This window comes from Galeopterus variegatus, unplaced genomic scaffold (assembly GCF_000696425.1).
Source record: "Galeopterus variegatus unplaced genomic scaffold, G_variegatus-3.0.2 Scaffold5638, whole genome shotgun sequence".
NCBI classification, from domain to species: Eukaryota; Metazoa; Chordata; class Mammalia; order Dermoptera; family Cynocephalidae; genus Galeopterus; species Galeopterus variegatus.
In genome coordinates, this window is record NW_007731749.1 from 25,907 (window position 1) to 43,761 (window position 17,855).

The 17,855-nt window shown below is 35.8% G+C and overlaps 1 protein-coding gene across 1 annotated transcript in view; it reads right to left on the reverse strand.

The window, feature by feature from the left end:
• LOC103605172 (S phase cyclin A-associated protein in the endoplasmic reticulum-like) overlaps positions 1 to 13,348 on the reverse strand; it is a gene marked incomplete at its 3' end in the record, with an annotated part of 32,196 nt that extends 18,848 nt beyond the window's left edge. The window contains exon 1 of the mRNA XM_008589758.1: positions 13,287 to 13,348. Coding sequence (XP_008587980.1) covers positions 13,287 to 13,292 — 6 coding nt within the window. The remainder of the gene's footprint in view (positions 1 to 13,286) is intronic.
• Between the last annotated feature and the right edge of the window lie 4,507 nt (positions 13,349 to 17,855).

Genomic DNA, 17,855 nt, shown 5'->3' on the forward strand with positions numbered 1-17,855 from the left:
GGAGGACTAATCCATTCATGGACTAATGGGCTAACGGATAAGCGGGTTAGCACAAGAGTGGTAATAGCGGCTTTATAAGGTGAAAAAGGAGGATGCTAGGAGGACTCTTGCTTAGCCCCTCACCATGTGATACCTGGTGCTGCCAAAGGACTCTGTAGAGTCCCTGCCAAGAAGAAGGCCCTCACCAGATGCACTCCTTGACCCTGGAATTCCCAGCCTCCATAACTTTAAGAAATAAATTACCCAGTTTCAGATCTTCTAAGCAACAGAAAACAGATTAATACACACTGCATAACTTCTGAGACTAGGTCACATATAAGAAGCTTTGCAGTCTCCATCTGGGTCTCTTGGAATGCTCCCTCACAGGATAGTCACTCTTAAAACCTAGTCATCATGCCATGAGAAGTCCAAGCCACAAACAGAGAGACCACACATAGGCAGCACTCTGGTTGACAGTCCCCAGCCAAACTCCCAGCCAACAGATATCATCTACTGCCACTGTACAAGTGAGCCATTTGGACATTCCAGCCCAGTTGAGCACCCCTATAACTGCTGTTGTCCCAGCGTCCCAGCTGACCTCACATCACAAGAACCACCCAGTTAACCCACAGAATGAGACAATAGGAACTATTATATGTATGCACACTAACCCACAATACATACATCTGGATCTATTTGTATCACAGATACTGTGATATCTCTGATCCTAATCCTACACAACTGGGTTCATTTTAGCCTTCCCCTTTCCTTATTTGAAACATCTTTCTCCAACAGTAAGAAACCTAGCTCTCATTTTCTATATTTACTTATCTATTTAATAAAGTCATTTCAGATTTGGTAACCATATCCCAGTGAGAAACATGTTTACCAACTAGATTAAAGCATTTCTGTACACTTCTTGTCTTCAGCCTTACAGTGTCCAAAGGACTGTTTTCCAGTATCATTAAATTAGTTCTCATCTTCACACCCTTCAGTGTGGTTACCTTACTCACTTGTAATGTGTTACTATTTGTGTTCCATTTTGGGTTCTCCTCACCTGATAGTTGATTTTAATAGCTTGTTTATTTTGGGAACATGTGAAGAAAAAGCAACACATTATTCTCACATGAAGGAACTTATTAACGAGTACTATAACTTCAGGGGGAAAAAAAAGTCACTATACTCTAGAGCAGGAGTCAGCCAACTTTTTCTACAAAGGGTCAGATAATAAATACTTTTTATTTTAGGCTTTGCAGGCCATATGGTCTGACAATTATTCAGTTCTGCTATTTTATGTGAAGCAGCCACAGACAATATGTAAACAAATGGGTGTGGCTATGTGGGAGAATTGTTAGATAGATATCATTTTTATTTTGAAGTAAATTCCAACTACAGAAAAGTTACAAATTAGCAAAGAATAACCAAAATACCCTCACACATTTTTTTCTGAAACATTTCAGAATTACAGTTATGATACCCTTGTTGGTAAATATTTCAATACATACTTCCTATATGCAAGGATACTCTCCTATGTAACTACACTACATCTATCAAAATCAGGAAATTATCACTGACATAGAATTATTATCTAAATTACAGTAATTATTTAGATTTCATCTATCAAAATCAGGAAATTATCACTGACATAGAATTATTATCTAAATTACAGTAATTATATATATCCACCAACTGCCCACTAATGTCTTTGATAGCATAAAATAGACAAAAAATATAAGCCCAATTTTTCCAGAAGCTCTACAAACCCCAAGCAAAATAAATACAAAGAAAACCACACCTAAGCACACCATAGAAAAACTGATGATAAACTGAACCAGAAAAAAATCTTAAGAGCATACAGAGGAGGGGGAAAAAAACAACTCATTACTTTTAAAGGAGCAGCAATAAGATTGACAGCTTTGTCTAGGAACGATGATAAACTGAACCAGAAAAAAATCTTAAGAGCATACAGAGGAGGGGGAAAAAAACAACTAATTACTTTTAAAGGAGCAGCAATAAGATTGACAGCTTTGTCTAGGAAGTGATAAAAGCAATAATTTATAATAAACTAATAAATCAATAACTTATTGCTTGTTTAGTGGGATAGAAAGGTCAAAATCCTGACTGAAGAGGTTCAAAAGAGAATGTGAGACAGAAAATGGAGACAGCGAACATAAAAAACCTTTTCTTGAGTTTTGTGATAAAGGAGAACAAAGAAATAAACGAACAGAGTATTTTTAAGATAGGTGATAGTTTATTTTTATTTTGATGGGAATGATACAGTAGAGAGGGAAATTGTGTCATGTTGGGAAAGAGGGAATACTACAGGTGCTAACTCTGTGAGTGACAAGAATTGGGTTACAGTATACAAATGAATGAACTAATCAACCAATCCAAACTACTAGGAAAACAAGGACTGCTCTCTTCCACTCTAATGCTCTGTGATGAGAGGCTAACCAAAATTTTCCTCTCCAGAACTTTTAACCTTTTACATCTTTACCATAAACACCTGTACCCACATTCCTTCATTCCTCTGGCCTTACCCTGGATATCCATGTGGCATCTATTTATCTGACTTAGTAAGCTTTCACTGTAACTCAATCTATGACCACAGTCTAGCTCCATCCTGAGCCCTCTGGATTTGCAAAATTCTGGAATCATCTCTTCTCTACTTATTCCCATACTTTCCAGTAAATGTAACACCATAAAACCTCATCCTTTAGCTTAATCACATCTCTCAATGAGTATTAGTCTGTTCCATCCAACTTAATTGGCATCTACTCTACTTATTCCCATACTTTCCAGTAAATGTAACACCATAAAACCTCATCCTTTAGCTTAAACACATCTCTCAATGAGTATTAGTCTGTTCCATCCAACTTAATTGGCATCTGTCATTTAGGTTACTTAAATATTGTTTTAACCAAAAGTATCACTGTTCCTTCCAGGCCAAATGAACAAGTTTAAATAGATGGCCTACTCTCAGCTCTATTTAAGATAATTCCTTTATGCAATCATGGAAAATCTTATAGGTACAGATATACATCAGGTCACAAAATTCGCTATTCCATAAACTATATTCTAACTCGAGTCTTCATAAAGTAATGAGTTTCCAAGAAATAAAATGGATAACACCAATAGCAATGTGTATTAACACTAGAACAGAAAACTTCAAATCTATTTTTCTTCTATAAACATTTCAATTCTAACATAAATTTTACCAAGTTAGTTCTTTTGTACTTAGTACACATACACAGACACACGTTCAAAGAAAAAACTACCAGCTCAAGACTTTGATTTTATTCTTAATTCCAGTACTTCATATGCAAAAACATTGTAACTACTCATCTTACTACATCTGACTGAAAACCATTTTTCATTAAAGCACATATGTTTTCTGTAATATATGCTGAATGGACTCTCTTCAGTAAAAAACCATAAATTCTAATCATTTTTAATAATCCAATTCTTATAAAAATGTTAGTAATAACTTAAATGCAATAGTTTTAAACATTTTAATCTAAGTATCAGGGTTTGAAAAGCAATAAATGAGTCTGAGATTCTTCATACATTATAAATGTCTATTTCAAACAGTATTTTTACCTGGATTCTTTTCTTACAGGAGACTTCAACAAAATATGTGTATTTTCATCCAAAGTCACAGTGTGCCCCCTAGTGCTGTATGGAGATTTTACAAAGGCTTGTTCAAATACTTACCATTTAAATTAACCACTTAATTGTTGGTCTTGAGTGAAAGTTTTTCTGTTCAAATCATACAGTACATAATCTGAGAAAGCAAGTATTCAGAATGTTCACCCAAGAATCTATGTATTTCTGAGACTTGCTCCCAGACTGGGAAAAGAAACTTCTCTCTCTCTTATGTTAAAAAAAAAACTAATTTCTATTTTAATAACTTTCCTCATAATCTTGAAATAGTTACATAAAACTTTTGTTTGTGCCTCCATAAAACTTTCTACTTTACACAAACTCTTCAAAATTCACTCACAGTACTGCTTAGCCATAAAATGAAATTTCCATATCTTTTTTTAAATGGTTTTTCAGCTTTCCTAATAATTCAGTAAAAAACTTTTCTCTTAAATTCACATTACTAACATCCTTCATATTTTGGGTAGTGCGAAGATGAGATTACCAGTCAGTGAACACTAGGGATACATTAAAATTCTAAGAATGATAGTACTTACATATATTTTTACAAAGCATGAAACTTACCTGAGAAACCATGAAACAGGCACAATTCCCCTAATATTACAGAATGATGAGCTGGAACGCTGTTCAGTAATTTACGGTAATTTTGTTAGTTATTACTGATAGGTAAAACCATACATGAAATGAGGCTGTCTGAACTATTACAAGGAGGAAAGCATTAATTTCTATCTTGTATGAGCTTGTTTTGGAATCTCTATTACAGCACATTGGTCTACGGCATATATAATATATCAAGTCTTACCAATTCTATCCCCTAAATATACCTTGAAAACATAAATTCACTAACACTACCCCAGTTTGAGCCATCATCTCGAACCTAAATTACTATAATAGCCTCTGTGACAGACTACTACATGTTCACCAAAACCACTTGCTATTTCTCCTGTCACAAAACCAGACAACAGTCCCCCAGACCCTTGCAGATAGATTGCCTGTGTCTAAGATCTACATACTAGGGCCGACCCCATGGCGCACTCGGGAGAGTGCAGCACTGGGAGCACAGCAGCGCTCCCGCTGCGGGTTCGGATCCTATATAGGGATGGCCGGTGCGCTCACTGGCTGAGCGTGGTGGTGCAGCTGGTCACGAAAAAAGACAAAAAAAATAAATAAGATCTACATACTAGAAAATAAGTAAAAATGAAGTAAGCTGTTTCCAGGCATGGCTTATAAACACGGCTCATCACCATCTATGTGTTTTCTCTCAGTTCCCCCATTTACTGGCAAGATGCAGAGGATCTAGCACTGAGCTCTCTAAAGAATTATGGAGGCAAAAGATGAAAGTAGATTTACTTCCAGAATCACAACGTGGAAGATCACATGCTGAATGTCTGCATTGAATTATTAAGTGAACAAGAAATAAACTTCTAATTTTTTGGTTCCCCTTCTGGTTAAAAAGGGCTAGATAATTCAGATGAACCATTCAGCTGAGAAAAATTAGAAAAGCTGAATGAAATATTTTTAAACCTCTGTTTAAAAGCACTAGAAAAAAAGCAGAGGAAGTGAGCAATTACATGGCCAAGATTAGGGAAAAACAAGAACCTAAGAAGGTAAATTCAGCAATCAGGGCTGCTTTTCCCCCAAAGGTACCTGCTAAATCCAAGAGAGGTCTCCAAGGCAAAGAAGCTGAGCAAAGTTTGACAGACAGAAAAGTATGGGGACAAAATTTGCCCATGGCAACCCTAGGCTTTAGATTGGGGCCCAAAAGAGCTTCAACCCAGGAGGAAGGGTGAATCAGAAATGGATTAGCCCTCACAATGGAGTCAGTTTTGAATCATCTCAATCCCTGACTGCATTAGAATTACCTGCATCTTAGGCACCAAATTATCTGTTCAATTATTCATATATAATGTCCCACGCCCAATCAAAAGTCACCAGGCATACTAGAAAACAAGTCAAATGACTGAAAACGAAGAAAAATTATAGAAAACAGAAATATACCCACACACAATCCAAGTAACAGGGTTATCAGACAAATGTTTTAAGGCAGCTCTAATTAATATGACCTACAATGTTAAAAGACAAGATTGAAATTTTCTGCAGAGAACTAGAAACTTTTTTAGGTTAAAATCAAATAGAAATTATAAAACTGAAAAATTAAAAACATTTAAAAACTGAAATTAAGAACTCAATGGATAGGTTTAACAAGAAACTAGTGAATTAGATTAGGCTAAAATACCCAGAATGGATAGGTTTAACAAGAAATTAGTGAATTAGATTACACTAAAATACCAAAAAAATTGAAAATAAAAAACTGAAAACAGCATAAGAGACACAGGAAATAAAAGAAAAAGTCAAACACAGGAGCAAAAACTTCAGTCTGAAGAAAAGAAAACAAAAAACAAAAGACCAACAACAAAAAACTAAAACAAAAATGGAATTAGAGCATATAAAGGCTGAGAACTTCCCAAAACTAACAAAAGAGATCATACCACAGAATCAAGAGGCAATATGAATAAAATGTTTCAATTTTTTTTTACATAAAATTTAAAATTTTTTAGTATAAAATTTTTAAATAGTAAAAGTGAAAAAACAAATGTTAGATATTATTGTAAAAAATGCTGACAAAGAAAACATTACTTATAGTCAAAAATACCTTCATAGTAGTCACAATAAAACTGACAAGTGACTTCCCATCAGAACTAATAAGTGCAAGAAGTCAATAAAAATAATACCTTCAAAGTGCTAAGAGTAAATAACTGCCACATAGAAATGTTTGAAAATATCCATTAAAAAACTAACTAAAAATGAAGACAATCAAAACAAACATTGATAACACAGTTACCTCAGGAACAGTGGGATGATGGAATGGGAATGAGGATGGGGATTAGTGATCAATTACCTATTCCAAAGAGATGTTAGCCTTACCTACTACAATTTGCGTTTTTGTGAGCAAAATATTTCATAGATTTCTTGATTGCTTAAAAGCTATAAAATGCATTTTTTGTTAAAAATACAAATTTTGAAGATTTTTCAAAAGGAGAAAATGAGATTCAAATGGATATTCTAGAAGGGAAATAAAATATTATTGAAGTTAAGAGCTCAGTGAGTGAGTTTAACCATAAATTAGATATAGAAGAAAGAATTACTGAACTGGAAAATATGACAATAGAAAATATGTACAGGAAAGCACAGAGAAAAAAAAGAATATAAAAATACAAAACAGAAAATAAGAAAGATATGGGACACGGTGAATAAGTCTCAATAGTTATTGAAGAAATTGAGTCCCACAAAAGAAAATCCAGGCCCGGGTGGGTTTCACTGGTGAATTCTCCCAATCACTTAAGTAACAAATTACATTAAACTCTTCTAGAGAATAAAAAAGAAAAAACATATCCCAACTCATTTTATGAAGACTGCATAACTCTGATATCAGAACCTAATAGGACGAATGCAAGAAAGGTAAATTATAGTTCTATATGTTTCAAGAGTAAAAATGTTAAAATCATATATAAATATACATATGCACATACATACTTGCAAATAGAATCCAGATAAGACATACAAACAAATTGAGTTTATTTCAGGTATGCAAGGCTGGTTTAACATTTTAAAATCAATAAATGTAATTTCCCATATTAACAGAATAAAGAAGAAAACCCTTATGTTCATCTCAACAGATGAAAAGAAAGCATGTAATAAAATTCAACACTCATCCATGATAAAAAAATTCTTAGCAAACTACAGCAAACATTGTATTTAATGGTATAATATAAAAAGAGACAAGGATGCCTACCATCACCACTTCCATTCAACATTGTACTGCAGGTCGTAGACTGTATAATAAGGTGAGAAAAAGAATAAGACAAAGAAAGTACAAGATGAACCTGGAGCAGCTTGTTACACTAGAAAATATAGAAATGCCCGAAGAATAATAGAGACATATCGAAAAAACATAAAAGTCAGCTTGAAGGAGCTTCCTTTGGCTAAATGTGGGACAATCTGAGCATCAAAATAAATACTGATATGGGCCGGCCCGGTGGCGCACTGCTATAGTGCGCCGCTTGGGAGCGTGGTGGCGCTCCCGCCGAGGGTTCGGATCCCACATACAGACCGGTTCCCGCTCACTGGCTGAGCGAGGCATGGGAGCAACACCGAGGGTTGCGATCCCGTTGCCGGTCCTGGTCCGGTACGGGGGCGACACTGAGGTTTGTGATCCGTTGCCGGACACGGAAAAAGACAAAAAGGAAAAAAGCAACACCGAGGGTTGCGATCCCGTTGCCGGTCCTGGTCTGGTACGGGGGCGACACTGAGGTTTGTGATCCGTTGCCGGACACGGAAAAAGACAAAAAGGAAAAAAAAATAATAATAAATAAATAAATAAATAAATACTGATAGTAATAGATTACGACATTAAATAAAAGATTGAAGAGTCCAGACAGACAGATAAATAATTGAGAATAATATAGATCTTTTCTTCACAGTAGATCTTTAACTGATAAATGTTATCATCAATGGATTCTAAAACTAATGAGTGACAGTTTGATGAGGTACAGGATATTTACATAGCCTCAAAGTATTTCTCCACAAATTACTTATTAATCTCAAATGAGAAAACAGAAACTTTAAGGCACAAAAGCCTGACAATACATTATATTAACCAAGTGATCAACGTTAACATGACCAACAGCAGGACAAATTCACATCATATGCCTCCTGATATGATACACTGAGAAGGACACGTCACCATTCATGTGATATTCTGCCAAAAACTCAAAACCTGAATCTAATCAATGAGGAAACATCGCCCAAATTGAGGGACATTTTTCAAAATAGCAGTTGTGCATTCATACTCTTCAAAAATGGCAAAGTCAGGAAAGACAAAGAAAAGCTAAGGAATTGTTCCAGATTAAAGAAGACCAAAGAGACCTGACCACTAAATGGATCAAGAAAAAATAACTATAAGAGACATTATCAAGATAGTGACAAACTTTGAACATCTAATGTGGATTACATAATAGTATTGTATCAATATTAAATTTCCAGATTTTGATAATTGAATTATGGTCATGTAAGAGAATGTCCTTGTTCTTAGGAAATACACACTGAAGTATTTAGGGATAAAGAAGTATGTTGGCTTCAAATACTCTGAAATAGTTCAGGGAAAACAGTAATATGCATATATGTTCATGTGTGTGCATGTGTGTGTGTGTGTGGTAGGTATATATGTGCATATAGATTCATGTGTGTGTATTTATAGTTACGTGAATATTTTATACTTACAAAAAGAGAGAGAATATGATAAAGCAAAAGGGGCAAAATTAGGAGCTGGTAAATCTGGTGAAAGGATTCCTTGTACTTCTCTTGCAACCTTTCTTAAATTTGAAGTTATAGCAAAATAAAAGTTACCAAAAATAATGATGAAGGGGAATACTTTCATGATCTTCAGATAGAGAAATATTTCTTAACGAGGCCACAAAAAGCTCTAATCATAAAAAAGAAAGACCTTAGGTCAAAAGAATGTCCACTGGGTCAATAGAAAAATGAACAGGAAACTTGAGTAGGCACTTCACAAAAAATATCTAAATGGCCAATTACCACATGAAAAGGTACTCAGAATAAGCCATCAGAATTACAAAATTTAAATAATAAATAAATACTTTACTGTGTGTTGGTGAGGATTTGGGGCAACTCCTTTCATATACTGCCAACAGGAGACTAAACTGGTATGACTACCCAATATATAACCTGGCCTCAGTCTACCTCTCCAGCCTCATCGTCTAATACTGTTGTCCCATTTACCATGCTCCAACAGCACTGACTTTCATTCAGTTTCCCCTAGGCACCAAGCTCCTTCCTAATTAATTCAGGGAACTTATACAAAATTCTTTCTTCTATACGGAATGTTCTACTCCTCTAAAATGCACATTTATTGGCTTCCTCCCTAGCATTCATTTTCCACATCTTCCTTTCTTAATAGCCCAGTTTCTTTTAGGGTTCCATGTGGTTTTAGATAAGAACATTTCATCCCTAACTCCAGGATGCAGCACATGACTTTGCTTAAGCCAATCAGCATGTTCCACTCTCCTAGTCATAACGGATCCAGGGGTAAGCATGTGATCTAAGGTAATCAAAACTCAGTGAATCTCAGATCTTTTCCTAGAATGATAGAAAAAAAACCTCTTTCCCTCAGGCCGTATGTTAGACAATATATGCGGGTACTTCAAAAAGTTCACGGAAAGACTCATATTCTCTTTCAATTCTATTTTTCCATGAACTTTACAGCTCTGGAAACTACTGCTAACCAACTAGGGAACATAGAGTAAGCCTTAAAATAATGGCAACAGAACAGAAAACAGAGTAAATCAAAGAAAAGCAATCAAAAACTTGGTGCCATCGTTGAGCCACTGGATCAACTCTTGTCTGAAGCCAACTCTACCGGCTACTAAAAGCATCCTAAGATAATGTTCCTCTTAGCCCAGCCAAGGCCTAATGATCTTTCAAGTCCTAACTTCAATGCCACTTTCTCAGGATAAGGTTTCCTCAACCACGAAAATACACCAGGACCCCTTTTATATACTCAAACCAACTTGCACTCCTTTGTAACTAGTATATATCACGATTATATTTTAAACCATATAATTAATGTGTTTACTCTGTCTGAAGGACTGGGTTTTGTTCACCTTTATTCCCATTGTCCAGCACAGTGCCTGTCACATAAATAAATACATTTTGAATAAAACTCTGAATCATACTTCCCTGGTCTCTATAAAACAGTGGCTATAAAGCAACTAACTCTTTTTTGATAACTTCAGGTCACCACTATGAACACCAACTATCATACGATATTATAATATCACTATGCCCTCAGAAGCTATGGAAATACAAAGAATAGTTATCCTAAAATAAATGGGCCTAGACCAAAGTGTTTTTAAAGACTTTTTGAGTTCTTTACTTCCTAGTGATTAAGCAGAATACAAAAGCTCAATTCTTAATTTTTTTCTCTTCTTCCCTATCAAGCTATTAGCTGTCAATTCTTATTTGCTAGAAATCATAGGAAATGTACCATTATGGCTCTGAATAAAGAACTTAAAAATTCTACAAGTACAGTAAATATACTTTCAGTGTGTGGACTATCTGTTGTCAATGATCATAGACATTTTTCTTTTACTTTCAGGTTTTGGGCCACATTCCTTAGAGTCACAACTGGCAGATAAGCAATGCTTTACTACACCTTGCCTACTAGAGCTATTTAAAGATCAAAAAGCAATATGCAGCTATAAAAAGGAATGAAGATCTCTAATGCTCTAGGATACATTGCTAAGTGGAAAAAAAAAAAACCCAAGGTATTAAAATATGCTATCTTTGGGTTCGAGAAAAAAATATGTTTCTTTTTGAAAATATAAACAATAAAGGATAAATCAAACACTAATAATATTTTATATTCTTATAATATTTTAAAATATTTTAATTGTATTTCCATAAACACTAATAAAAATGATTTCCCACAACACCCATTGGAGGATTACTACCAAAAAAACAGAAAATAACAAAAGTTGGCAAGGATGTGGAGAAACTGGAACCTGTGTACTGTTGGCGGGAATGTAAAATGGTACAGCATCTATGTTAAACACTATGGCAATTCCTCAAAAAATTGAAAACAGATTTACCGTATGACCCAGCAATTCCACTTCTCAATATATACCCAGAAGATTGAAAACATTAAAGAAATATTCACATACACATGTACATATCAGCATTATTGAATGGATAAAAAAAATTTGCTAGGGCTGGCCCGGTGGCGCACTGCTACAGTGCGCCGCTTGGGAAGCGCGGCAGCGCTCCCGCCGAGGGTTCGGATCCCACATACAGACCGGCCGCTCACTGGCTGAGCGAGTTGCGGGAGCAACACCGAGGGTTGCGATCCCGTTGCCGGTCCCGGTCCGGTACGGGCACGACACTGAGGGTTGCGATCCGTTGCCGGTCACGAAAAAAGACAAAAAGGAAAAAAAAAAAATTTGCTACATATACCCAAAATAATATTATTCACCCTTAAAAGGAAAGGAAATTCTGACATATGCTATAACATGGATGAACCTTGAAGACATTATGTTAAGTGAAATAAGCCAGTCACAAAGACAAATTCTGTATGATTTCACTTATGTGAGATATGTAGTCAAAATCATAGGGATAGAAAGCAGAATGCTGCAGGGATTGAGGGTAAGGGGAAATGGGGAGTTATTGTTTAATGGATATACAGCTTCAAAAGCCCTGGAAATGGACAGTAGTGAAGGCTTCATAACAATATGAATATACTTAATACCACTGAACTATACACTTAAAATGGTTATGATGGTAAATATCATGTTATGCATGTTACGCATATCATGTTAGCACAATAAAAATAATTGAAAAAAAATTATTATCCACAAGGGAAGAAGAGAAGAAAAACTTATCTAAATGAATACTGTTTTATAGGTTGGGTTTTGAACCATGTTAATGTTGTATATAATATTAAAATGAAATTAAATAAAAAAGAAAAATCCCAAAAAACCAAAAAGAGCTGAGAACAGGGGAATAATTTTTTTCAAGATACTGACAGAAAAATCTGTCAACCTAGACTTCTATGCACAGCAAGACCATCCTTCAAAATTAGGGCAGGGAAAAAAAATACAACTTCAGACAAACAAAAACAGAGTCTACAATCAAAAAGCCCTCAAATATGAAAAATTAAAACCTCAGAACTAAGGGAGAGTATGGAGTGTGGAGGGATGACATAACAAAGGAGCACACAGGTAGATGCGCTCCTGCCCTTATATCCAGAAGGGGCTCTGCCCTGAACCCCACACTTTAGAAGGTTCTACATATAAAAAATATCAAAACCCAAAGATATTCAGTAACTGAGTGAACAGGAATTAACAGAGAGGGACTCACAAACTGAATTGGGTCCCCCAGGCCAAACAGTGAAGGGAGGAAAAGAAAGGGGACAAAACACAGCCTCTGTGAGAGTAAGAATATCTGCTATTGTTTAAGGTTGGCCATCCAAATCTCCCAAAGGAGGTTTCTAGGCAGACTGGGCTCCCCATATAACTGCATTCCATCCTCCTCCTCTGTTTCAGTAGTTTAAGCAGATACTTAGAACTGCCTGAAAATCTTGAGTTAGAAAAGTAAAGTGTGGGGAATGAGAACCTGTTTGCCTTGGCTCTCTGGAGAGTTTCACCATATCAGTCCCTAGATTCAGGAACTATCCTGGCCCAACTTCTGCCCTGCCTGGCCCAGGGAGAGCATGGCTCCTTTGAGAAATGGCTGGGCCCTTGGCAGGAAAGCAGCTCAGACTGTTAATATGGATTTATTTGTAACTTTTTAATATTAAGACATAAAAAAAAAAAAGCTGGCTTCCATTTGTATTCTTGCTCTATGTCCAACAAGTATTAGGAGCAATCCTGGGAAGTAGCAATGGCGATGGGCTCTCAGGTTGTACAGTACATTCACAGCTATTGACTTTATTACTTTGCTTTACAATAATGTGCTCCATAGAGTATCTTGCATGAAACAAATATTACATTTAAACAGATGATACATGAAAAATAGAAAGAAGGAGAGAGGCCAAAACAGAGGCTAGTCTTGAAGGAGGCTTGATCACTTACCATCATTCTTTCTCTTTTATGCCAGGATTATTTACTGTATAATCCCATGGGGTGTGACTCCTACAATAAAAAAAATATATTCTCTTAGTCATAACATTATCAGAAAATCATATTTATTCATAACAGTTACAAATCTCATACCCACAAGTTCCTCATTAAACAACAAAAAAAGCATTCCTTCAGATTGCCTGTTCAGATATGATATAGCATTCTTTAAACACTCCAAGCTGACAATGCTCTGCAAAAAATAAAAATAAAATGGAAAAGAAACACTGTTAATTACATAAAAAGTCCAGGATATCCTAACCCAGAGGCATCAAACTTTTTTTTACTAAAACCCACAAACACACACACATTTTATATCTTGACCCACTTCACACATACATGTTTAACTGAAACAAAAGTTTCATGAATATCTATTCCTACTGAAAGAGATGTACTCATTATTAATTTTTCTCTCTATTCTATTTCATTTTTTATATGCTGTTTTCACTGAACTGACTCACTAAGGAGCCCCAACTCAGTATGGAAAAAACTGTGTAACCTCTCCTTAAGAATTTTCATAAACTGAAATGTTATCAGAATATCCTAATTACCAATTACATCGGCTTTACATAGAAGAGACCCTACCTTTCAGGCAACCTATTTAATGTGGCCAAACTTTTACTCAAAGAAATGCAAAGCAGAAAAACTATATAGAACACAAAGGGACAGAGAAATTGCTAGGAAAAAATGACCTAACCCTGTAAAAAGAGCTATTGAAAAAGAAAAGAAACCAGAAACTAAAACCAAACCTTCTTCTGGGACAAGAATCTAGGTCATTTACTCTTTGTCAAGTGAATTTGTTCCTTTAAAATGCAGCACCTCAAATACAAACATATATCCACACAAAAACTTATATACAAATGTTCAGAGCAGCATTATTCATAATAGCCAAAAAGTAGAAATAACTCAATGTCCATTAACTGATGAATGGATAAATAAAATGTGGTATATCTATACAATGGAATATTATTCAGCCATAAAAGGGAATAAAGTGCTGATACATGCTACGATATAGATGAACTTTGAAAACATTATGCTATGGGAAAGAAGCCAAGTTACAAAAGACCACACACTGTATGATTCCATTTATGTGAAATGTCCAGAACAGTCAAATCCAGAGTAAAAAGTACATTAGTGGTTGCCCAAGGCTGGGAGGTTAGGGGGTAATGGGAATGACTGCTAATGAGTATGGAGGTTTTTTTTTTTTTTTTTGGGGGGGGGGTAAAAATGTTCTAAAATTCATTATGGTGATTATTGTACAACTGTGGATATACTAAAAACCATTTTTAAATGGGTGGATTGTACAGTCCAAAGTTATATCTCAGTAACGCTGTTATATCTTTTAAAATGCAGTGCCTCTGTTCACAAACCCCTGATGCCTCTCTATCTCACTCAGAGTAAGAGCCAAAGTCCTCACAGTAGCCTACCACACACTAAATTTTCTAGCTTTCTATCCCTCTACTCATTCCACTCCAGTCACACTGGCCTCTTTATGTTCCCCAACATGCCAGACACACTCTAGCCTCAGGGCTTTATACTTCTTAAACCTCCATCTGGAACACTCACAATTAACTCCATCTTTGTTCAAATGTCACTTTCTTATTGAGGACTTCCCAAGCAACCTATCTAAAATGCAACCCTCCCAGACAAACAAAAGCTGTGGAAGTTCATCACCGCAAGACTTACCTTATAAGAAATGCTAATGAGTGTTCTTCAAGTTGAAATGAAAGAACACTAACAACATGTAAACATATGAAAATAAAACTCACTAAAGGTAAAGGTAAGAATATAGCCAAATTCAGTGTACTCTAATACTGTAATGGTGGTGCAAAAAATCACTTTTAACTCTGTATAAAAGTCAAAAGATAATAGTATTAAAAGTAACTATAACTTTAAAAAGTGGGGTGAGAAGTTACAATGTAGAGTTTTCACATGTGGTCAAAGTTAAGTTGTGATCATCCTAAAACAGCCTGTTACTATAAGATATTTTATGTAAGCCTTAAGAAAACCACACACACACACACACAAAAGATAAGGAGAAAGAAATCAAAGCACACCAGTACACCACTACAAAAAAAAAAAAAAATCATCATATCACAAAGGAAGGCAGCAAGAAAGGAAGAATAGAACAAAGGAATTACAAAACAGAAAACAATTAAAATGGTAGTAGTAAATCCTTACCTATCAATAACTCCTTTGAATGTAAATGGATTAAATTTTTCAACCAGAAGACACAAAATGACCAAATGGATAAAAAAAAACAAGATCTAGCTATATGCTGCTACAAGAGACTCACTTTAGCTTTAAAGACACACATAGCTGAAAGTGAAGGGATGGAAAAAGATGTTCCACACAAATGGTAACCAAAAGAGAGCAGGCATGGCTATAATTTTACCAGAAAAAAATAGACTTTAAGTCAAAAACTGTCCCAACAAAGAAGGTCATTACATAATAATAAAGAAATCAATTAGGGCTGGCCCCGTGGCGCACTCGGAAGAGTGCGGCACTGGGAGTGCAGCGACGCTCCCACCACAGATTTGGATCCTATATAGGACTGGCCGGTGCGCTCACTGGCTGAGCACGGTGCGGGCGACACCACACCAAGGGTTGCGATCCCTTACCGGTCACAAAAAAGACAAAAAAAAGAAAGCGACACCACACCAAGGGTTGCGATCCCCTTACCGGTCACGAAAAAGACAAAAAAAAGAAAAAAAGAAAAGAAAAGAAATCAATTAATCAAGAGGATATAACAAATGTAAATATATAAGCACCCAACATCAGAGTACCTAAATATATAGAGTAAACTTTAACAGAACTAAAGGGAAAAATAGATGGCAATACAATATTAGTAGCGGAGTTCAATACCCCCACTTTCAACAAGGGATAGATCATCCAGACAGAAAATCAACAGGGAAATAGTGGACACAAATAATAATATAGATAAAATGGTCCTAACAGACATATGCAGAACATTCCATCCAAAAGCAGCAGAATACACATTATTTTCCAGCACACATAGAACATTCTCTAGAATAGATCATATGTTAGGCCACAAAACAAGTCTTAATAAATTCAAGAAGATTTAAATGACATCAAGTATCTTTTCTGAACACAAAGGTATGAAACTAGTGTGAAAGTTGGTAGTATCAAAATGGAGTCACTTGTGTCAAACCCTAACAAAAATAAATAAAGCCAGAAGGTTATAAAAAAGAGCCCTCATGCACACATGCCTATGATAAGAAATATTACAAAGACTCTTCGAAAGGCTCTTACCTACATACATCTGTAACAAAACTTTTGTCAAGGACTTTCCAAACTGCAGCTTACTACATGAGACACAAGGACAGCTAGCCAGGTACACAGGAACATTTGCATGACACACTGTCTCCACTAATGAACTGATGTCATCTCCTGCAATAAGCACTTGTAACCAGCTCTTTGTCTCAAAACAAATTATATGTTGTATTAGTCTATTTGTGTTGCTATAACATAAATACCTGAGACTGGGCAATATATAAAGAAAAGAGGTTTATTTGGTTCATGATTCTGGATAGCAACATCTGATGTGGGCCTCAGGCTGCTTCTACTCATGGTGGAAAACAGCCGGCAGGCAGTGGTACAAGCAGATTATAAATACCTGAGACTGGGCAATATATAAAGAAAAGAGGTTTATTTGGTTCATGATTCTGGACAGCAACATCTGATGTGGGCCTCAGGCTGCTTCTACTCATGGTGGAAAACAGCCGGCAGGCAGTGGTACAAGCAGATCACATAGCGAGAGGAAGCAAGAGAGAGGAGGTGCCAGGGTCTTTTAAGCTACCAGCTCTCATGGGAACTAACTGAGCAAGAACTCACTCACTACCCCTCTTCCCCCAGGGAGAGCATTAATCCATTCATGAGGGATCCACTCCCATGACTCAAACAGCTTCCAGCACTGCCACATTGGGGATCAGATTTCCACAAGCGTTTTGGCGGGGACAACACATCCAAACTCCAACATATGTACTTCTCTCTCTTTTCTTTAAAACCTTCCCCTTGCCTCAACCACTCTGGATATGCCTATGGTACCCATAGTCCACATATCCCTTGTGCACTCCCAAATAAACACATTATCATTGAAGAATCTCTCATTGTTTGTTATTTAGGTTGATATTATAAATCAGTAAGAGGAAGAAAATGGAAAAATTTCCAAAACTTAAATAACACACTCCTGAACAATCAATGGGTCAAAGAAGAAATCAAAAGGGAAATCAAGAAATATCTTGAGACAAATGAAAACGGAAATATAACATATCAAAACTTACAGGATGCAGCAAAAGCAGTTCTAAGAGGGAAGTTTAGAGTCATCAACACCTACATTAAGTAGACTAAGGAAAAAAAGAGAGAAGGTTCAAATAAATGAAATTATAAATGAAAGAGGAGACATGACAACTGATACCAGAGAAATACAAAGAATCATAAAAGTCTACCAGCAACAACTATACATCAACAAATTCAATAACTTAGGATAAATTCCTAGAAACA